This window comes from Megalobrama amblycephala, linkage group LG20 (genome assembly GCF_018812025.1).
Source record: "Megalobrama amblycephala isolate DHTTF-2021 linkage group LG20, ASM1881202v1, whole genome shotgun sequence".
Lineage (NCBI taxonomy): Eukaryota > Metazoa > Chordata > Actinopteri > Cypriniformes > Xenocyprididae > Megalobrama > Megalobrama amblycephala.
This window is the reverse complement of record NC_063063.1, coordinates 20,462,483-20,486,064: the sequence shown is the minus strand read 5'-3', so window position 1 is coordinate 20,486,064 and position 23,582 is coordinate 20,462,483. Positions and strand designations below refer to the sequence as shown.

At 36.6% G+C, this 23,582-nt stretch overlaps 3 protein-coding genes and 1 long non-coding RNA gene across 22 annotated transcripts in view; 2 read left to right on the top strand and 2 right to left on the bottom strand.

The window, feature by feature from the left end:
* Positions 1-509: 509 nt before the first annotated feature.
* habp2 (hyaluronan binding protein 2) lies at positions 510-8,794 on the top strand. The gene is made up of 14 exons (XM_048170199.1): positions 510-578; positions 2,747-2,926; positions 3,028-3,073; positions 3,170-3,271; positions 3,367-3,477; positions 3,573-3,689; positions 3,864-3,980; positions 4,400-4,553; positions 4,637-4,731; positions 4,846-5,077; positions 5,493-5,635; positions 7,186-7,320; positions 7,412-7,557; positions 7,780-8,794. The coding sequence occupies exons 1-14, from the start codon at positions 510-512 to the stop codon at positions 7,939-7,941; spliced, it is 1,809 nt and encodes a 602-aa protein (XP_048026156.1). The 3' UTR covers positions 7,942-8,794.
* A 152-nt stretch (positions 8,795-8,946) lies between these two features.
* srsf2a (serine and arginine rich splicing factor 2a) lies at positions 8,947-12,664 on the bottom strand. Of its 14 annotated transcripts, none has more exons than XR_007181826.1 (5): positions 12,154-12,664; positions 11,022-11,335; positions 10,313-10,452; positions 9,700-9,787; positions 8,947-9,253 (listed from the first exon to the last, which is right to left on the bottom strand). XR_007181826.1 is itself a non-coding variant. In XM_048170003.1 (3 exons), exons 1-2 carry the CDS (start codon positions 12,507-12,509, stop codon positions 11,029-11,031), a joined length of 663 nt encoding a protein of 220 aa, XP_048025960.1. In that variant the 5' UTR covers positions 12,510-12,664; the 3' UTR covers positions 8,947-10,452; positions 11,022-11,028. The 14 variants fall into 14 exon arrangements, 4 of the variants coding, with proteins under 4 accessions (XP_048025960.1, XP_048025961.1, XP_048025964.1 ...); XR_007181828.1 differs by having other exon boundaries at positions 10,346-10,452; XR_007181827.1 differs by having other exon boundaries at positions 11,026-11,335.
* Positions 12,665-15,107: 2,443 nt separating this feature from the next.
* The window catches only part of rnf157 (ring finger protein 157), a 22,708-nt gene continuing 14,233 nt past the window's right edge, over positions 15,108-23,582 (top strand). For 2 of the 6 annotated variants that reach the window (XM_048170937.1, XM_048170935.1), the window contains exons 1-6: positions 15,108-16,045; positions 17,381-17,499; positions 18,628-18,716; positions 21,939-22,085; positions 22,236-22,353; positions 23,499-23,565. In XM_048170937.1, coding sequence (XP_048026894.1) covers positions 15,958-16,045; positions 17,381-17,499; positions 18,628-18,716; positions 21,939-22,085; positions 22,236-22,353; positions 23,499-23,565 — 628 coding nt within the window. In that variant the 5' untranslated portion in view covers positions 15,108-15,957. The remainder of the gene's footprint in view (positions 16,046-17,380; positions 17,500-18,627; positions 18,717-21,938; positions 22,086-22,235; positions 22,354-23,498; positions 23,566-23,582) is intronic. The other 4 variants (XR_007181944.1, XR_007181943.1, XM_048170936.1 and 1 more) reach the window with 3 other exon arrangements.
* On the bottom strand, positions 19,296-21,497 carry LOC125255592. The gene is made up of 4 exons (XR_007181945.1): positions 21,026-21,497; positions 20,798-20,829; positions 20,482-20,561; positions 19,296-19,322 (listed from the first exon to the last, which is right to left on the bottom strand). It is a non-coding gene; the product is annotated as an uncharacterized LOC125255592 (long non-coding RNA).

Here is a 23,582-nt window from a genome sequence, read left to right as displayed (position 1 = left end):
TATATATATATATATATATATATATATATATATATATATACTAAAACCAACAAAAGTTTTATTTGATATAAAATAAATGTTAACTAAAATACAATATTTAAAAAAACCTTAAACTTATTTTATTTCAGCTAGTTTTCAAGGCAATATTTCTCATTTTTATTTAGTTTAACTTAATGTACTAAAATCACTCAAATTAACACTGAAATAAAAATGAATAAAAACTATATAGACATTTAAAAAAAATAATGAAAAACAACAAAATTACTAAAACTAAAATTAAGAAAAAGGAAAGTGTAAAAATAAAAGCTATTTCAAACAATTAACAAAAATAATAATAGTAGTACTAAATAGGTTGTTTGCAATCACGTGGTTCTAGTGACGCGCGAAATTCCGGTGGAGGGCAAGCAGTGAAAATTAGAATGGAAGAGATGGGGAAAAGTTCTTTCTTTGCTGGTTTAGAAAGGTATAAACAGAAAATCACAACATATGTTGGACGCGATCTTTATGCTATGAAGAGGAGCGACTTTTCCGCTGAATTAAAAGACTTTCCTGCCATCGAGGAGACAGATATAGAGAATGTGAAGCTGCCCTCGCGCCGTGTTCAGTTCTAGTCTGTGTTTGTTTATATCGCCCTGCCTTTCTACTAGTGAAGTTAGAGCAGTATTTTTATTTTCTGTCGTGATTGTGAAAAATGTCGCCATTGTAGGTCATTTATGCTGAATCGGGAATTGTAATAGGAACTCACGATATCGTTCGTGGAAAAAAAGGACGGTAATACATTTTCGCCTTGGTTGAGAAGGTGAGGGAAGACGACTAGCAAATGTAATAATGTCACTAAATAAACCCACTGCATTTCACTAAAAATAATCACATACTTTGCTGAGTTTTATATTTGGTTTTTGTGTAATAATTAACATTATGTTTTAGAGTATGATCACTCGGCTTGTGAACGATTATAACTTGCACACAGCCACTTCAAAACTGTTCACGAGCTTCTATGGGTTTGCTTTTGGTTGTCATTGGTTGAAATAAATACAAAAATACAGCGTGTCTGTGTCCTGAACGTGACCCTCCGATTCTCCTCCGTGGTCATATGGGAAAGTGAATATTTACAAAAACAACATTTAAACTAGTTAACTTACATTTACACGCTTCCAACAAATAAATGGATCGACTTCTGTCAGCTTGTTGAACACATTTATTTTACTTAGACATTTTCTACCATACGATGGCTGAAGCAGCAGCGCGTGACACTGTTCTCATGGTAACCAGATCAACATTGTGAACATACTACAAAACTGAAGTGAAAATACCAAATTATAATTAAATAGGATAAAATATCTTCTCCCTGCAAACGATAGCATGAATGTGAATATTTAACCAAGTCAAAAAGGTAAGCAAGTATACATATTCATTTACGTTAAGTATCAGCAGACGCAAAACGCTATAAAAGGCGACAACTTATAAAATTAAAAAGCGAAATAAGTTATAAAAAACGGTATAAGTTATGTAAACGATATAAACACCTGGGTTCTCGATTTTATCGATTTGAGCAACCATAAGCGACGCAAAACATGCGAATTTTGAGTTTTTGATAGGATTCCTATATAGAAACATCACTCCCTGCCCTCCAGACTCATTCGCGTTGCTGCTGTGACGTCATGTGCAAACAAAAAAGTACCAAGTGATGTTTTTGAAAATGCAAAAATGTAAAGGTTTTCTGTGATGGTAGGGTTTGGGTTAAAGGGTTAGTTCACCCAAAAATGAAAATAATGTCATTTATTACTCACCCTCATGTCGTTCTACACCCGTAAGATCTCTGTTCATCTTCAGAATTAAGATATTGTTGATTAAATCCGATGGCTCAGTGAGGCCTCTATAGACAGCAATGTTACTGCACCTCTCAAGATCCATAAAGGTACTAAAAACATATTTGAATGTGAGTTCAGTGGTTCTACCTTAATATTATAAAGACCAAAAGTCACGTGATTTCAGCAGTTTAGCCGTTTGATTGGAGATCCGAATCACTAATTCGAAACAAAAGATTCATAAAGCTCAGAAGCTTCATTTTGAAATCGGCCCATATAGATATTGTAGAAAATTCGTTTTGTTGGCGCACAAAAAGTATTCTTATCACTTTATAATATTAAGATAGAACCACTGAAGTCACATGAACTGATTTAAATATATTTTTAGTATCTTTATGGACCTTCACTGCTTCTTTCGCTGCTGTCAGTTGTTGTCTAAAACAGCAGCAAAGACATTTCACATCAGTCTTATCAATAGTAAACTCTGTCGGGTAACTGACCTGAGGATTGAAATCAATCTTTAATTCACAGGGTATTTAAAGCGACATTCATTTTCATAGACACTAATGCTTGGCATTAAATAGTAGAAAGGTGGGGAATTCATTAATACACTGTTAATCAATGTACAAATACTACACACAATATCTTTTCAAGATGTTTTGTTTTGTTGAATTAGAGAATTCACACCATAAAGCCATAAATGAAATGTTAAATAATTTTTGATACTGGTACTGTATTTATTAATTAATTGAATTGCTGCATTGACAGGATTTTATTGGCTGAATAATACATTTTGACTTGTCATATAGCTTTGGCATCAGCTCATATTAAACATTAAACTGTTTTAATTTAAGTGTTTTAATGCATAGGCCTATCTGTGGTTCACTGGCCATAACACAGGAAATCAATGCTGTTAGGTAATGATTGCTAGATAGTAGGCAGAGAAAAGGGTCCAGGGATCATCCACATACAGGTCAACATATTTACTGCTCACAGAAAAAAGACCAGTGACTTTTGCGTTAGTGGATTGTGCATCTATTACTCCTGGAATCATGTTTCCAGTGATTCTGCTTCTTGTAGGCCTGTCTGGCCTCACTTTACCAGTTCACGCAGCGCCGGTTTGTAACCATATGAAAATGCTTTGAAATATGTCAACTTGTATGTTTAATGTAGGTGATATTACACTGCTATTTAACTGAATTTGTGTCAATTGTTTTAGGCTCTATTGGACGACCTTGTCAACCTGGCTATCGAACTCGTTGATGGTGAGAAATATTATATTGTCTGGTCTCCATGTATGTATTTCCCAAGGTTGTTAGCATACTCACATCATTATTATTTCTCTCTCGCCCCCTTGACAGAAGTGTATGATTATGCTGTTAATGACACAGAGGAACTATCACTATCTTCAGCTGAAATTAATGACACCATTGATTGGATTTTTTCCTTCTTTGATGAACCAGGCAAGGATAAACATAAGTAGACAATGCAAATTATTAAAGGGGATCAGTTTGGTGCTCACAAACATATGTACGTTGATCATGTTCATGTTCTATAGAAGCGTGTGATCCAAATCCTTGCCAGAACAATGGAGTTTGTGAGCTCCTAAAGAATGGCAAATTCAAATGCATCTGTCCAGAGCCTTACATTGGCAAAAAGTGTCAGGAAGGTGAGCTCTATATTAACTGCACCCAAAAATATAATAATAATAATAAACAGTAAGCATGTGTATCATTCTTGAGTCTTTATGTGCGGTTCTTCCAGAGAGGAACGTGTGTAAGAAAGTGAAGTGTGGTTATGGTGATTGTGTCAGAACTCAAGAGGCCCCATTTTATGAATGCAAGTGCTGGGCCCCCTATCTGGGCTCTAAGTGCAATAAAGGTGAGCATCTCTGTCTCTAATTTCTGAAGTAAAACAAATTACTTTCAAAGTGTTTCTTTCAGCAGTTTAGTTTTTATTAAGTCAGATTGTAGTGAATTGCTATTTGTTTTCTTGAAATTGTAATTCAGTTTGTCTTATTAATTGCTTTTATGCTTATTATGTTTGCAATATTAGCCTCTGCGTGTAACCCGAGTCCATGCCTGAATGGAGGAGAGTGTGTTAAAGGCCGTACAAGAGCCAGTTTCACATGCAGATGTCCTGAAAATTACATTGGGAAGTTCTGCCAAGTTGGTAATAAACTTTTGCTAAATCTTTTTATTTTATTTTATTTATCCACCTTATATTTTAAAGCAAGAGCTGGCATGGCCATTTGTAACCCAAATGTGTCTGGATTCTAATTTTACATGTACAAAAACTGTTCATTATACTGCTTTATATTGCAAACTGGTTGTTATCATATTATTTTAATCTATTATCATAATCATAAACACTCTGGTTTGTAGTTGTTGTTCTTCTAGTTATTTACCTATAGCAGCAAATGAATCAGAAGTCTTGCAAATTCACAGAAAATAGCTTACTTCTGCATTGAAAAATGAGGTGGATATTTTATGCCAAATCTATTTGTTACTTTACATAACCCTGTCAATTAGGTATAGGTTTAGTAATGCCAGATGGTATATGCCAGGTGTTGTATGTAATTTTGTATTCAGGTCCAAATGATTGCTATGAAGGGAATGGGGAATCATACAGAGGTTTTGTCAGTGAGACAGTGGAAGGAATGGAATGTTTACCCTGGAACTACTATCTTATTCCCTTCAAGGATTTTGAAGGCAATGATAGCATTGGAGCCCACAATTACTGCAGGTAACAATTCAGGGAATTCCTAGTAAACTCCCAATGAATTCTGATATCACACGTCATCTTACGCATTATCTTTGTCACTTAAGAAATCCGGATGGAGACCGGGAACCCTGGTGCTTTGTGAAAGAGACGGGCAAACTCCGGTGGGATTACTGTAACGCCAAGCCGTGTTCTGAACCAGGCACAGCTTTTCTTTCTACGTTCTCTCTTATATAAATGTAAACAGAAACATTCTTCTACCTGCTCAAGCAGTCTGTTAATTGTACCACTATACTTCTTTATAAAACTCTCACAGAACCAGCAAAACCCTCCACAACCATTGCAAAACTGGAATTTTCTGAATGTGGAAAGACTCAGACTAATATGATATCCCCAAGGATATTTGGTGGGAGGAAGTCCCTGCCTAAAGCGCATCCCTGGCAGGTTTCATTTCAGGTCCGGCCCAAGGGCTCTAATGCAACCTTCAGCCACAACTGTGGAGGAACCCTGATTGACTCCTGCTGGGTCCTAACTGCTGCTCACTGTATGTAAGTTGGGCATCTGGGGATACTGTTGCATTCGGTCTATGCCAGGGGTGGCTAAAGTCGGTCCTGGAGAGCCACAGTCCTACAGAGTTCAGCACAAACCCTAATCCAACACACCTGAACAAGCTAATCAAGGTCTGAGGGTTGCTAGAAAGCTATAGGCAACTGAGTTTTTAATCAGGGCTGGAGCTAAACTCTGCAGGACTGAGGCTCTCCAGGACCGGAGTTCGCCACCCCTGGTCTATGCAATGTTCAGTCACAAACCCTCATTTTGATTTCATGGTGTCTTTAAGTTACTAATATTATTGATAGTGATTGTTAAGGATCACTTTTCACTTTAGTTTAGCCTTTTAAAGTTCATATGCAACAAATGTCACTTTGATAAACTATGTTTGCATGGTTTGCATGATCGTGGCAGTGATGAGAATGAGGAGGTAAGGCTGGAGATGGGTGGTGTGAACCTGGAGAAAGATGACCCTGCAAAACAGTTTCTGGAGGTGGAGAAAATCATTGCTCATGAGAACTATACAGAGACACTTGAAGCCCTGTATAACGATATAGGTCAGTGATTCACTCTTCAAGTAAATACGTGTCTGTCTGTACCAGTTATGGTAAAGGAAAACCAACCAACCTCCGTTAGGAAATAATCCTTTGTATTCAAGTTTCGAGTTTATGGATTGTATATTCATAAATCCGATAACTTATTTAACCTGATTAACTTTCTTATTTGCGGTGTCAATATCATTGATTGGATGAACACAGCATGCGACATGTTTTAATTATGGGTTGTATCGCTTGTTATCGAAAAATCTGTCGGATTATAACTGTAAGAATAAAACGTTTGTTTATCTGATTGCGAGGTTGCAATCAATTGTAAAAAAAAAAATAAAAAAAAAAGTGGGTGGTTTAAGCAGACTAAATCAGTGAATCTCATACTTTTTGACTTTTAAGTAATCTTGAAGCCTCTTTGGAAGCTTGTTGAGGCCCCCAAGAGGGCTCTGGCTCCCTGGTTGAGAATCACTGGACTAAATAATTGGAGAATTCTGTCATATGTCACGAAAGAGAGGCCTTGACGTTTCACTGGAAGATCAAGTTATGACATTTATGTAGTCTGCCAATTTAGATGCTCAAGCTCTGATTCGGATTGGCTGTCAAAGTTTTTATAATGTACACTTAAAACTTTACAGTTCTAATTGTTATAGTTGTGCTGCGTTCCAGGCAGGTTTTTGAGCCCGTAAGTCACGACTTCAGACCACGACTCACGACTTTGTAGCGTTCCAGGAAAGTCACGTCAAACTGCCTGAGTGTAAACAAACCAGCATTGCGGACCTTATGGGGCTTATGCTCATTTACAATTATTTCTATCATCAAAGGTGCCTACTCCTTGCTTATTTGAGGGAAACGGAGGAGAAAAAATGGTGCATAAGGCAAGAGAATCATACCTTTTATTTTACCGTGCACTTGCATAAACACCGCATCCGTAGGGGCTGTCATTGTTTTTTTCGCGGGCTATGTGACGTCAGAGCGCGGAACTGGGAGTACATTGATCTAGTACGAGTTCACAGGTGGGAAGTCATGGGTTTGACTGCCGTTCCAGTGCACTTTCACAGGTAGAAGGCTGGAAAAACACAGGTTACGGGTTGCCTGGAATGCGGCATTATAATCCTTGGTTTAAACGGGCCTTAAGATCAATAACGTATTTAGCAAAATAGGAATGGGGTGAATTTTCATTTCATGCCAACTTTAAATAGTGACTTTAAATGCCTTTAAAAAGTATACACATGAAACATTGTTTTACCTTGGGGTTTAAAAAGATGACAACCCAGGATAAGCGCATTGTGAACATCATACAGGTGTTCTCAACTCTGGCCCGCAAGGTCCACTTTCCTGCAGAGTTTAGCACCCTGATCAAACTCACCAGCCATTAACTTTGTAATCCTGAAGATTTTGGTTAAATTGTTCAGGTGTGTTTCTTTAGGGTTAGAGCAAAACTCTGCAGGAAAGTGGACCTTAAGGTCCAGAGTTGAGAACACTGCTGTAGTAGTATTGACATCTTTTTTTCTAATCAATTATGTACACTTAACAGTGTTTTTGTTTCTCATCTATGCCAGCCCTGCTGAAACTAAAGTCAATAAATGGACGGTGCGCCAATGAGACCAGTTCTGTTAAGGCAGCATGTCTCCCCACTGATTCATTCCCTGATGAAACACAGTGCACCATATCAGGCTATGGAGCCACTGAGAAAGGTGTGCCTGGATTCAATTTTCTACTGTTAGACATTCACCATAGCAAGACTACTGAGACTATTACTGTCTCATCTATTACCCTTTCTTTCAGAGTATGCTGCCTCTCCTCAGCTGCTGAATGCCAAAGTTCTCCTGATCTCTCAGAAACGCTGTATGTCTCGTAATGTCTATGGGAACAGAATGGATGATTCCATGATGTGTGCTGGATATATGCAAGGAAAGACTGACTCTTGTCAGGTATGTCTTTAATGAAGTTTACATCAAACACAGAATTAGGGCATTTCAGTAGCTTTTATAAACGTGCCTTAAAAAAAAAAAGCATTACTGGTGTGCATCTTGAGACAAAACAATGACACTGACATATTTTAAGATATGTCAGTTCAAATATGCATTTTAGTCTAGGACTAGGCTTAAGCCTTGTCTGTGAAATGTGTATGTAGTAACTTTTTTTTTTTATAGGGTGATTCTGGTGGACCCCTGGTTTGTGAGAAGGATGATACTCATTACATCTATGGTGTGGTGAGTTGGGGTGACAGCTGTGGCAAGAAGAACAGGCCAGGTGTCTATGCCCGTGTTACCAAATTCATTGACTGGATCAATGAAAAGATGAAATCATCTTAGGATAGATACTCTAGAGATAGCTGAAAGAGGTTTTAAGTGAGAAAACTAATTTTCAACTCAGTCCACAGTTACACACATGTGCAATAAGCACAATTGGTAATCAAAGACATAACAGCAGGTGGTTTAATGTCAGTATTTTAGAACTGGTCTGGTCACAAGTGACCCAGGCGAATTGTTTGTTACTTACACAAAAAACATTCAAATAAAAAAAAAATTTTATGGGCTATTAGCCATTCAATAGCCACTTTTGTGGTTCATGTACATATTGAAATATTAAAGTCGCAATGAAACAGTGACAGACCTCTCTTTCTGCATTGTAACATTTAACAGATAAAGAAAAAATGCAGTGGGTGTTGCACTCAAAAGTGGAGGAAGATGAGCGTGAACATGCATAGTTTAAGCAGACTTGTCCCAAATAGCACACTTCATGTGCACGTCCTTTAAGTCCACAAGACTGTAGGGTGTTCCATATGCGGCCGATGTGCACTTTTGCCAAGCACACATTGATGCGCCATTACGTCACAAAAGTATTTATGGTGTCATTTGGGACAGTGCCTAAAGGATTGGTGAAGTCTCATTTTAAGTGGCAGGTCTAGTTATGACATTTTGATTAAACATTTAAATATGAAAAATACACAAATGGTTTGCGGAAAAAAAAAAATCTGTACACACTTAAATTAGGATGAATTCATTTCATGCAGACTGAGAAACTTTTAGCACACTAATTTCCATTTGACTTGTCTTAACTTTAACCTTTTCAAAGTCAATAAGCTGACATTTATAGGAACATATCCAAGTAAACTGGAGGTATTGATATTTACTTTGTGGAATAAAATTTAAGTTTTAAGTGTCATTTAGTCTGAATCCATGAATAATGAGATCACGGGAGTACCAATACTTTTTGTATAAGCACAATTTATTTCCATTCATGGAGGGTTTCTTTTGCTCATTTACACCAAACAGACTAACAGACCAGTAAAGAATTAGCTATGCACAAAAATGCAGTCATGCTCAAAGAAAACCTTTATTATCATTCACATGAATATTATGACCAATTGAGCATGTCACAAATTATGGAACTCTTCCGGAGATGTGAAAAGCTTAAATATCTGCCTTAATGGGTTTTCACAAAAGGACTTGCACAGGATCTTTCTGCAAAAAGAAAAGCGCTACAGCCAAATTTAAACAATCAGTCAAATCAAGGTGTTACACAGGAGCAATCAGGAGAATACTGGAAACAGCCAAGCACTCTGCACCGCAACACGCCACCTTAACAGCTAACCAGCAAAACTCAACTGCTATGCAACTGCGCCTAGTGCATAGAAAATACACAAGAGAGAATATTAGAATCATGTTGTGAAATTTCCCATTTAAACCATAACATCTGCTTGGTTAGCAATTATGTTATGGTTTTACATAGTAAGATTTCTTAAGAGGCCAAATTACAGTCTGTGGTACCCAGTCCTTTAGGGTCAAAGAAATATGCACAACATTCAAAATAAATTGTCCATTAATGTTTATTAAGAACAAAAAACCTGATTAAAATGAACTTACTTTATAGTCTGGGAGTTTCAATAACATGAAGTAAAAAAAGAAAAAGAAAAACAAAACTACCAAAAATGAGAAGTGATTTCAACTAGTAGCCCCATTTAGGCAAAAAGATCATTTAATATCACATAGAATTCAAATGTATGATACAAAACAATTGTGGGCAACAGAAACAAGCATTTTAAAAGATTTAGACCAAATTACAATAACCTTTCGGTCTGATATATGGATAATTTGGGTATCCTCAGACGGACATCTGTTCGATGCGATCCTCAAAGAGTCAACCAGTTGACATCATCTAGAAGAAAAGAATAATAAAGTTAGTTTCAAAGAGCATTAGAGCAGAGGAGGCTCTACAATAATCGCCATAAAACGAAGCATTGCATATTACGCAATGCTTGACTTTGGTCATCAGTTACACAGAACAAACAGGCACTCCTTCCACACAAATAACTAACCATATTTACATGAATCTATGGACCTGGTTTTTGTTCTGCAAGAAACCTTGTGTACCTGATATTTGTTCTGCGAGAAACCTCAAGGGAAGAGAGCCAACAAACCTGAGGGTGAAATATGAACTTCTCAAAGCCACTTTAAGTGTCGGCAAGCTGAGGTACATCTCATTTACCGTCGGTTAGAATAGTATTAAATGGCCAAAATAGAGTTAATTAGGCCTATATCAGACACCCAGCAGCCTGACAGCTTAAAGTCTGGCTCTGAGAACACACCCGTATATCCATCCCATTTTTGCCTATGCCACGATAGACATGAGTTTGTGACAAGGATGATGGAAAGGTCTCAGTCCATTGTCCTGCAGACGTACCTCAACACCACCTCAACACTCAATGAGACCGACCTGCTCCATAGCAACCGCCAATCAGCAGCAGGCAGCCAATGGTCGGATCACACACTAACTGCTCTCAAACTGCCCCAAACTCCTCTTTTGCAAACAGGAATCAGCAGCTTGGAGGAAAGAATTCCACATTTAGATGAAATCAATGGATTTTGGCTGGTACACGTTTCAAAACAAACACATACTTACGGTTTTGTACCCAAGACAGCTCCAAATCAAATATCCATGTGAAGTTTAGAGTGTGTATTAAAAAAATAAGCCTTTAAAAGTCATGCAGATTCAGAGATACCAGACAGATGCTGTGAATAACAGCTACTAAACGGGTAAAACCTGACACCTCCATTAAGATAATATATCTACCGTTCTGCTTCATCTGCAGAGGTCTTGATGAAAGAGGAAAGTAGAGGGGCGAAATGTACAATATATCTTTCAAATTTAAAAGCAGCCATTTTATGTCAGTAAAATAAATACATGCCTTCACTTTCCCCACTTAAGGCATGAGTTAGAAGGGGGTTATAAGCTGTTCTGCTCAAAGTCAATCAAGTTTAGGATTTAGGGTATTTACCAAAAAAAAAAACTAAGAACTGAAAGACACTTGTCATTAGAATTATTGGATGACAGAAAAATGCCCCCAGTTGCAATAAAATTAGTAATCATCTATACAAAGCATTAGACTCACCTACATTTCACGATTCAGCAGGGGCTCCAGTATCCTCTGGCGACTTGGGTCTGCTTCTCGATCTGGATCTTGATTTGGATCCTTTGTTTGATCTGGGAGTAGGACTCCTGGAGCGGGACTTGGACTTAGACCTTGAGCGGGACCTGGAAGCGGATTTGGACTTGCTTCTGCGTGGTGTGCGGGTTTTGGAACGGGACCGAGACCGGGAACGGGAGTAGGACCTTGACCTGGATCGGCTGTAACGAGATCTGCTACGGGAACGGGACCGGCTCCTGCTCCTGGACCTGCTGTGCCTCCTGCGCCGAGGACTACGGCTAGGAACAAACATTAAAATGTACAAATTAGAATAAAAGAGTTTAAAATCACAAAACACCATTAAAAAAAAATAAATAAAAAAAAATAAAAAAAACTTCCTAATAATAGATGAGCAGCCCATAAACATTTAAATGTGAATACAAAAACCAAAAAAAAAAAAACCAAAAAAAAACAACGAGTTTATGTACACGAACACATTACAAAACAATTACGAAGGTTTATGGTCTTCGCCAAAACCAGTCATTAAACTATAGTAACACGGGGAAAATCGTAGCATAATAGGGAGTTCGATTCATTTCCACGAATCGGTTCTTTCAAGTGATTGGCTTAAAAAGAACTTCTAAACATTTTTATATAAATAATAAAACTATATAAAATATGCGTTATCGCGTGGTCCCTTACAATTTTTGTCGAGTATTATCAAAAGGACAAGTGTTGTAATAAAACCACTGGGTTTTTTTTAACGGCTACAATAGACTCACTGAAAAGATCCGACTCAAAAGATCCATTGGTTCGCGAATCGGACTATTCACAAACAATTGAGCAATTGTTTGCTACTACGCCATAGTTACGACGCAACGATACCAACAGTTAACAAAACAGAACTAATTGAAATACATAACCTCAATAAATTGAAGTGAAATACGTAATAAGACGAAATATTTACAAGCATTACAAGGATTATAACACGTGTTGTTTTCAGTAGCCTGAGGCCTAAGGGCCTCAAATTTGAACTTCGAACATATAGTAGCTTATTTAGCCTATAGCAAATTAAAAAGGCGATATTAAAATAGGAAAGGGACAATAAAGTCCCTACCTGCGGCTTCTCCGTCCATGTCCCCCATACCTCCTCGGAGGGGCTCCACGGCGGCTGTAGTGCGAATCTGGCGGGCGCCCGTATCGCGCCATTTGCACGCGCAGTTCGCGCCCATCCAGCAGCGCGCCATCCATGGCGTCCATTGCGTCCTCCGCGTCCCGCTTATCATGGAAACGGACGAAGGCGAACCCGCGACTTTCTTTCGTGTATCGGTCTCTCGGGATGTAGACGTCGCCGACTCGGCCGTACTTCTCGAAAACCCGCCTCAGCGTTTCAGGGGACGTGCGGTAAGTCAGATTGTCGACTTTTAAAGAAGTCATGCCCTCGACATCGGGCGGAGGTCTGCCGTAGCTCATCTTGAATCACTATCTCTACTGCAGTTTGTTATGCGAAAAAAAGACTGTTTCTATCGAGATTTAGAGGGAAAATAACGAACCATTCGGGAGAGTCGAAACTAACACGCCGCGCGGATTTGACTCTAAAATGGCTGTGACCGGATTTCCGTGGTTGGTGGAGTTTGGCTTTTATTTCCTTTGCAAGGTGAGAAAGTACTGCCCCTTCTGGCATCTGAGTGACACTACACGTTACCTGCTTCTTACAAGCAATAAAAGAACCTCTTGTCTAGAACAGAGCAAATATAGCACGAGTGGGAACAACAAAACGTAAAAACAAGATCATTTATTTGACATGGCCGTGCATTTACCTCATCCAGTCCAAATTTCCAATTTTCTAAAATAAATTTAATAAGTAGTGAGTAGGTCTATAGGCCTAAAGTATTTTTTTTATTATTATTTATGGTCACAATTGTAACCTGTGATAGTTGGTCCGTCTAGGGTTTTTTAAATAAATCAATAATAAAGAAATATTAAAATAAATGAATATTAAAATAAACAAGTAAATGAAAAATAGATTAAAATATGTAAATGAATAAACAAATAAATAATAAATTTAACAATACATTAATGTAAAAGAAAATAAATACTTTCCAAATCGTATTTTTGACATAGTAATTATTCACAGTAATTTGGTCTTTATACAAAAAAATATATAGATTCCTTTTAAATTTTAGTATTGCAGTTCCAGCATGAGGATGATCATGTTTGAGGGTCCTTGACATCTAAAAGATTGAGAGATGATGATGATGATAAAATGGTTTATTGAATAATACTTGTGTATGTTTAAGATACAATAAGTATTGTTATATCAAACTGCTTCACAACAACACTTCATGAAATCTTGTAATTGAGATATTCCCTTTTATATCTTATTCGTGAAATTTACAATAATCATATGATTAAACAAGTTTATTGAGTGATAATAAAAAATGAAGATAATAAAGAAAACACAAAACACAACACAGATGTAGGACTATGGTACTTTCTTGACATTCGCTGCTGAAACAGATCCTTCACTCTGGTCTATAAAACAGAAAACTTAAGAAACAACAATGTCATATAATTTATTTATTTTTTCTTCAAGTATCAGGTAGGCCTAGTTGTGGGAAAATGAAATGATGGTTCATCATGTAACCTTTTTTTTTTTCTTCTTCTTTTTCCCCTTTTACTTTGCTTTATTTAATTGACCAAATGCCTTGAAATCTTTATAATGTAAATCAGTTACTTATTCAAAATGTGCGCTTTGTGATTAGACTTACTGTACGTGTAGCCTACAGTAGTTTGTGATCATGATTTATATGAGACAAAGCAATCTTAATAATATATTAATAAACACTTCAAATATTATTTTGTTATACATGTTAAATATGTTTTACATGCTTCCTTTTGGCACTCTGCCATTTAACTCCCTTGGTGAATAATATCTTCCTTTCCGTAACTTGTCTGTGAAATGTATTTTATACAGTGAGAAATACTAATATTATTAAAACAATACATTTAAATTAAAAAAGGGCTCAATGTCTACTAATTGAACACCTATATTGCCCTTACTGCACTGCAGTCACTTCCAAAATTAGGGGAAGGTCACGTTTGGCGAGGCAGGATGTGTTTGTACTGCGCAAAACCTCAAGTCTGGATTTAAGCCTGACGTCAGGGGTGGCCAATAGCGCTTCTGAGGACAGTAATACAGCACTGATCATTGAGCAGCAAATCTCACTGGCCGAAACGGTTTTCAGCTGAGACAAAATAGATACTTCCAGCAGGGGGCGCCTGTCGGCTCAGAGAACTCAAAGGGTTAGTTCACCCAAAAATGAAAATAATGTCATTTATTACTCATCCTCATGTCATTCTACATCCGTAAGACCTTCGTTCATCTTCAGAACACAAATTAAGATATTTTGATAAAATCCGATGGCTCAGTGAGGCCTCTATAGACAGCAATGCCATTGTAACTCAAGATTCATAAAGGTACTAAAAACATATTTGAAACAGTTCATGTGAGTTCAGTGGTTCTACCTTAATATTATAAAGCGATGAGAATACTTTTGTGTGGCAAAAAACCCCCCCAAAATAATGACTTTTCAACAATATCTATATGGGCTGAGTTCAAAACACTGCTTTACGAATCGATTCGGAGCGCCAAAGTCACGTGATTTCAGCAGTTTAGCCGTTTGATTGGAGATCCGAATCACTCATTCGATTCGTAAAGCTCAGAAGCAGTGTTTTGAAATCGGCCCATCAATATATTGTTGAAAAGTCGTTTTTTTTTTTTTTGGCACACAAAGAGTATTCTTATCGCTTTATAATATTAAGTTAGAACCACTGAACTCACATGAACTGTTTTAAATGTGTTTTTAGTACCTTTATGGATCTTGAGAGTTACATGGCATTGCTCTCAATAGAGGGCTCACTGAGCCATCGGATTTAATCAAAATATCTTAATTTGTGTTCCGAAGATGAACGAATGTCTTACAGGTGTAGAACGACATGAGGGTGAGTAATAAATTACATTATTTTCATTTTTGGGTGATCTAACCCTTTAATACTCCATTGAGCTACATTCAAATCTGAGGACGTTTTTTGTTTTACTTGAGACATTTGTACACATGTACATTTGTGTACATGATATATAAATGCAATTCCGTCAAAGCAATCTTTATAAACGGTGTTTAAAATCTTTATGTAGGCTACTGCCCGCAAACGACTATGATTGGTTATCCCATTAACGCAAAGAGAGAACACCAACAAAGCCTTGCGCTGCTTTAGATTGACAGAAAATTTGGCGGAAGTGATATAAGGATAAATTATTAGTATTAATATGTAATTTTAATATATAATAAAATATTGTCCATTATAGGATATACTGTGAAAGAACATTTTTATTTGTTACTATGCATATAATCAACATCCGGTCCTCTAAGCCCCGCCCATTTAGACACTACAGTTCATGCCCACTGCCGTTCTACCATCTTATTCTGTTTCTACATCACTGATACGCATCTGCATCCCATCGCTCAAGCGCTCGGAGAACAGAGGATACTGGGATGATGATGATGATAAACATACCGAGAAACTGTGTCATATAGAGAGCATCTCATTACCGCTGTGCAACTTGGCCAAGGATGCCCACCACGGAGGCAGAGACAGCCTTATAATAGGGCTACAGTCTGCAGGACGCAAAAAGCAGCTTGTGTCTGCAGACAAAACAACGAGGGACTCTGTACAGAGCTTACAGGGCATTAAGAGCACCAACTAATCCTGTGCATGGCAAAAATATAAAAGCGAAGAGCAAAAAAAAAAAAAAAAAAAACGGGCTTTTGCGTGAAGAAGGAGATGTTCGGGACACAAAAGACGCAGCAGCAGTAGGATTGCAATCATTCAGTATTGTTTTAATTTGGGGCTATTTGAAATGGGAGCTTTGACAAGCCGTCAGAATGCAGGAGTCGAGGAGGTCGATATACCATCCAGTTCTGTTTACAGATACCCACCCAAATCCGGTGAGAAAATAATACATTTTATATATTGAACAAATATTATATTGGGCTGTAATGTATTATATTATTATGTCGTATTATTATAATGAAAGAATGTTCTTATTACCTTTATTTGATCTATATATCTACATGTATATATAAATATATATATGAACTGTTAAGTCCAATAGAGAACCCCAAGCTTGTTCAGATTTTATAGGCCTACTCTTTCATAGGCTAATTATTTTAAAAAATATATAATTTAAAAAAAAACTGACTTGTAGAATTGAGTTAAATATTTTTCTTACAGTTGAAATGCAAAAGTCCTGTTCATTTTAACTCCATGGGGCCAGGGCCACCACCCACTGTTTCCTGGTCAGCAAGTCTGTATCTGATTAGCACAGTAGGCCCATAGATGCTTGCCTTTATATTGATATGGGGCTCATCATTCCCAGTGGTGCTGTGTCTACTGAAATACACCACAATTAGAGCAAATGTCTTGATGACTTTGAATTCATCATTAAATCTGAAATAAGAGTGTCCGTTGTGTCCGCTATGTGGTTTACATAGCTTCTGCTAACCTAATACATCAACTTACTATATTTATTTTCAGATAAGATGATCTTCCTGTGTGTTTAGAAAATGCAGCACTCATCAAACTAGTTTTACAATGGTTGTTTTACAAATCTTTCAATATTTGAGGAGACAGATGAGAAGATGAATGTGTGTTAACCACAAGTAACCAGATATGCTCTACGTGCAGCCTGGGACTTGTGCCTGATTCTTGCTACCTTCTGCTCCAGTTTCAAGCTTGTTCATCTATCTACCCTTGTATCTTCCCATGGCGGTTGCCAATATCCTCTGTCTGCCCTTGAGCTTGTCTTTCTTTAATCTATTGGTTCTCCAGTCTACTATATCTGTCTTCATTTGTAAACCCTTTAGTTGTCTCGTGTCCAGGAATGGAGGTTTTTGCATCCATTTTCTACATCATTTAGTAGTCTATATGTTGCTAAAAATGTAAAATGTGCATCTGCTAACTAAAAGCGCTATTTCTACCTCATCTTTGTTTGTGTAATACAATGTAGTCAGGTTAATTGGGTCGAAATAATGAAACTATATTTTTGACTTAAAACCATTTCATTTGTTACCACATGATGTTACAATAAATAAAACATTTTTACAGTGTTGAGACAGTGGGTTCAGTATAGTCCAATCAAGCTGATGCACATGAAGTTAAAATAAATGAACTCTTTAGAACACTCTACATTTGACCATATGTGTCATTGCATGTGACAAAAGTACTTATACATTTTTCATTGTTCAATGTCTGTAACATTTGATCTGTTTGTTGTCATGCAGGGAATTATTTTGCTAGCCATTTTATTATGGGAGGAGAGAAGTTCGATTCAACTCATCCTGAAGGCTACCTCTTTGGAGAAAACACTGACCTCAACTTCCTAGGCAACAGACCAGTAGTGGTAAGATTACATTTCAATTCCTGGTAACATATAGATTAGATGCAGCCATTTTTGACTGATTATTCTAGGTAGGAGGTCATGAAACCACTGATTGTGTGATCTCATTTCCAGAAATGATCAAGAAAAGTATGCCTCATGACTCATTTTATTACATTACATATAAATCAACAATTAAAAAATGTTTTTTATATATATATATATATATATATATATATATATATATATATATATATATAATTATGATTTTTGTATTATTAACATCTTTTTTTTTAAATAATTAGTTTATAATATCTTTATGTTTAATAATACATATCATATTATATGTAATATCAATAAGTTAATTATATATATAAAAATATTTCTATTTAAATATCATTTATTTATTTATTTTAAAATAAGTCTTTATATATAAGTATTTATATTCTTGAGCTGTTATGAGGTCTGCTTAGAGCTGTTACTTTAACTGGATATTCATTATAGTTTCATGTAAATTACTATATGTTGGTGGAAGCTTCTATAATTCACAGGATTATATGTGTCTGAAGTGTAATTCTGGCCCAGTGACTCATGTAATTGTATAGCTGCCCTTACAGTTACTTCTTTTCTAGAGCTTTATCCTGATATATATGTGCTGTATTTTGTGCTTTATAAATGCATGCATGTATTTCTGTTTGCGGTGGGTCTTTTATTTACACTATGTGCATTAGCTTCTGGGTCCGTCTGTAAGCAGACAGGCTAGTGATGCTGTGGATTTAAGCAACGGCTTACCGCAAGTAATACAGAGAGCCACATTCAGTCTGAACTCCCGGGAGGGGGGAAGGGGAGGCAACAGGCTCACCCAGTGTTGACCCACACACGTACACACGCGCGGTGCCTCTCTGGCACGTGGGCATGCCTGTGCATTGCATTTTTCCAGAGGAAACACACACACACATGCATCGACACAACAGCTTGTTTGGAGATCAGTGTACATCACCTTCATTGTAATGTGGATTTGTTTCCAGATTATTTTTGAGATCATATGTGTGTATGAAATATGTGAAACAGGGCAAATGCTTCTCAAACATTTAGAATTAGTAACTTCACCCTGACTCCAAAGTGTTTATTGTGCTGTGATTGTGATTTCAGTTCCCGTACAATGCTCCCCCTCCTCATGAGCCAGTCAAGACCCTCCGCAGTCTCATCAACATCCGTAAAGACACTCTGCGGCTTGTCCGGTGAGATTTTTATCTCTAATATATTTACTACACCTGACAGAGCTCTTAAGGAAACCATGTGATGTGTGCACACTGTAAAACTTTTTGCTGTAAATTTACAGTAAAATACTGGCAGCTGGGTTGCCAGCCACTTACTGTATTTTTACAGTACTACTTCTGTAAACAACATTTACAGTATAGTACTGTAATTACCAAATACAGTATCCTGCTGTAATATTATGTCTTTTACGTATTATCTGTTTATCTAAGCTATTAACTGCATTTATACAGCTTCTCATACTGTACTTATATATGTCATTAAATCATTAAAAATATACTTTTTTTATGTTATGGCAAAGGAAATGGAAAGCAACATACTCTGAATTTTAAAACTTTTATTTTTAAAAAGAAGAAAATTGCAACGTGAAAGGTCAACATTTAAGCAATCAACAGTTACATTGAACAATACAGCAATATTATTTACTTTTAACATTTTTCCAAATGTGGAGTAAAAACAAATAATAGGCCTACAAGTTTTTAGTACTGCTCCTTTTTTGCACAGTGTTGCCAGTCTTGGAGTCACTTTCTCTTCTTCTTGGGCAGTGTTCATGGTTGATGTCAAAGTACCTATAAAGAAGAAAAAGAGAAGAAAAAAAGGAGAGAGAGAAAACAGTAATGAATATTGTAAATATATGCACCATAGCATTTCAAATGCCTAAGCATTTGATTGCAGTAAGTTAAAATATCCAATTAGCACTTCAGAAAAGTTGCAAAAAAATAAAAATAAAATGCTAATAATTGTATTCAATGAAATCGTTCATTCATTGAATGGACTATATGCACAACAGCTTCCGCATTGTATGTCGTACTATATCTCGGGAGTTTCTGGTAAAAGCATTCAGCTCACCAATTTACACCACTAACCTGCTGCAGTCCAGTGCTCATCTTCTCATTAACTGTTTTTCTTTTACTGTTTTTCTTATATTTTATACTGTTGAATTTACATTTTAATTAATTTAATAAAGTAACGATAAGTACAAGCTTGTGTGTGTTAGTGCTCTTATCCCAGTCTTTTAAAATAGTTAAATAGATGGTACCTGCCTCAAGACATTTACAATGTTAAATATTTAATCTTTAAGGGTTAGTTTACCCAAAAATTAAATTTCGGTTTGTTGTTAATTACTTGCCCTTGTGTGTTCCACACCCGTAAGACCTTTGTTCATCTTTGAACACACATGGAGATATTTTTTGATGAAATCTGAGAGCTTTCTGCATAGGCAGCAGCACAACTTACACATTCAAGGTCAAGAATGGTAGGAAACCCAATTGTTAAAGTAATCATGTGTGTCTGTGATATGTGATAGAAAGCTCTCGCATCACAAATATCTTAATTTGTGTTCTGAAGATGACAAAGGTCTTATGGGTGTGGAATGACATGAGGGTGAGTAAATGACAGAAATTTTATTTTTGGGTGAACTAACCCTTTAAACAGTAACGCACTGGCAGCGGACTGACAAATATACTTTAAATATTAAGAATTTGAATACTAAGAATTGAGTGAATTACATACAGTGAATTTAATAAAATGTGTATTTAATAAAAATAAATGAAGGTTTGTTTTGATCTTATTCATCAGGTCTCACACACACTGCAGCATCGATCACTAAGCAGAAATAGGCAAGTTGTATTATTTCAAAATGTAAGTGTTTACAAGCCTCAGTGCAAGTAGTCCATTCTTTGCCATAAACCTGATTACATCACATGTGAAATTAGGTTCAATACTTACGTTAACATAACCATATTTCACAGAAGGCAATTTTCCCCCCTTTCTGGTTCTTGAGCCATGTTTAGGGTGTATGTCAAAGCCTAAAACCAGAAAAGCAAAGAGAGAGAGAAGTGAATATTGTGCATTCATTCACCATAGCATTCTTGTGAACACAAGGACTCACAGCTAAGCATATGATCTCAGTAATGTGTCCTGTTACACTTCAGAAAAGATGCATCTTAAAATAATGCTTAAAATAATTGACAAAATAAAATTGTTTATTCACTGAATTCTTTATCATAAACCTGATATACGTGAAAATAAGCACAACACTTACGTAAACAATGGAGCTGCATCAGATGATTCAGACTGAAACGAGAAAAAAAATCAGGTTGTAAGAATAACTTAGATTTGTCTATAAGATGAAACATCAGTGTTACTGCATGAAGCGCTGAGAACAGAGCAACGTTAACTGTTTGCTCATGAGAAGTTTAACATTTCAAGATCAAACAATTCATGACAAAGTAAAAACGCGAACGAAAAGCTCCAGAAAAGAGTGACTTACCGTATTCTCAGCCGAACAATCGTTTATCCGTCTTCTCGACACGGGCACAAACGTTTTGATTAATCAGGCGGAAAATAACATCTCCGTCTTCTCAGCAGCGGCGTCCAGTCATCCCGCGTCTCAGGCAAACTGACGCTTCGAAAGCTTAAAACTGCACACTATATTTACTCAAATATCGTTTAATGATAACATTAAACCGTGAAGAGTCGACGTGAAACACTAAAAGCGTTGGGAGAAAAGCTAAAATGTATGCCTGGCCTAGAAATTTAAAATGAGCGTGGAAAAAAAATCAATCCCATAATGCAATGCTTCTACAGTATTATACTGTATTACGAGCGAAACGGGCTGAAAACAGAAAACTACTGTATATTTACAGACATTCTGTAAAATATACAGAATGTTACTGTTTTATGAAAATACAGTATAATACTGTTAGAAATTAGCTGTAAATTTACAGCAAAGTTTTACAGTGCAGTTTTCTTTCCTTTATTGACGTATTGCAGGACATTTGGATGATTCACAACTTGCGTTTTTGGTTGCTGCTTGTATTGTATTGTATTGTATTGTATAGATCATCTGATTTGATAAAAATCTGTGTAGTGCAGGATGAGTCATCAGTTTTACTAGTTGAGAAAAATTGTACATTTTAAATGCATATTTAAATTTTGTAGGTGCATATTAGCATTTCAAAGTTACAAGATGTGGTCCAAAAGCTACAAAAAACATGAATTTAATTTCAAGGGCCTTAAAAATACAGTGTTTAGATATTTGTTTTTATACTCATTTTATAGTTGTAAAAAATGTTACATTAATTAAATATATTATGCATCTCTTTCTGTGTATTACTGTCGTGAAAATTTTTTTGCTAAATTCTTAACTGGACATCTAGTAAAGTTTGTAATTTTGACTGCAGATGTAGCGAGGACATGAAGCTTCCTGGACAGGAAGTTGGGAAAAGCCACAGCTGCTACAATATTGAGTTCACCTTTGATGCCGACACACAAGTTGCCATCACTATATACTACCAAGCCATTGAAGAGTTTCACAATGGTGTGCCAATGTAAGTTAAGTATTAGACACGCACTGAATATTCCTTTTTTATTGTTTATTATTAATAAAACACTTCAAGCTCAGCCTTTACCAGTTTATTGAAGAGCAGCAAGTTGGGAAATGACATCAAAGCTGGGGTTTTATTGTGTGTTGTTGACAGATACTTGCCGCAGGACAGCTCTCTGCAGTCAGAGACGGTGCATTTCAAACGCGGCGTCTGCCAACAGTTCTGTCTGCCCTCTCATTACGTCAACTTATCAGAATGGGCAGATGAGGAGGTAACACTTCTGCTATATGTTCTTTTGTGTGTGTCTACGTGCATTTTTTGGATTAAAAAAGGTCAGATTGAATTAGTCCTAATCGTCTCATTAAAGGTGCCCTAGATTCAAAATTTGAATTTACCTTGGCATAGTTGAATAACAAGAGTTCAGTTCATTGAAAAGACATACATTGAGTTTAAAAATCCTTTGCTTTCTCTATCTTATGTAAATCTCATTTGTTTAAAAGACTTCCGGAAAACACGCGGATCTCAACATAACACCGACTGTTACGTAACAGTCGGGGTGTACGCCCCAATATTTGCATATGCCAGCCCATGTTCCCAACATTATGAAAGGCATTAGACAAGGGCAGCCAGTAACGTCTGGATCTGCACAGGTGAATCAACAGACTAGGTAAGCAAGAACAACAGCGAAAATGGCAGATGGAGCAATAATAACTGACATGATCCATGATAGCATGATATTTTTAGTGATATTTGTAAATTGTCTATCTAAATGTTTCGTTAGCATGTTGCTAATGTACTGTTAAATGAGGTTAAAGTTACCATCGTTTCTTACTGAATTCACGGAGACAAGAGAGCCGTCGCTATTTTCATTTTTAAACACTTGCAGTCTGTATAATTCATAAACACAACTTCATTCTTTATAAATCTCTCCAACAGTGTAGCATTAGCCGTTAGCCACGGAGCACATAGCCTCAAACTCATTCAGAATCAAATATAAACATCAAAATAAATATTTTACTCACATAATTCGAATCATGCATACAACATGCATGACGAACATATTGTAAAGATCCATTTGAGGGTTATATTAGCTGTGTGAACTTTGTAAATGTGCTGTAATATAATCGAGAGCTCATGTGGCAGGGAGCACGCGAATTAAAGGGGTGGCGCGCTGAAAAATATCAGTGCATAGTTAATGATGCCCCAAAATAGGCAGTTAAAAAAATTAATTTAAAAAAATCTACATGGTATTTTGATCTGAAACTTCACAGACACATTCAGGGGACACCTTAGACTTATATTACATCTTGTGAAAAAGCATTCTTGGGCACCTTTAAGGAAATCATTGAGCAATTCATAATGCATGTCCTTAGAGCACTTTGGTTTAACCTGGTATTGTCATTTATTGTTACACAGCTTTTGTTTGACATGGATAAAGACATCTACCCCATGGTTGTACAAGCAGTAGTGGATGAGGGAGATGGTGAGTTGGATGCATGT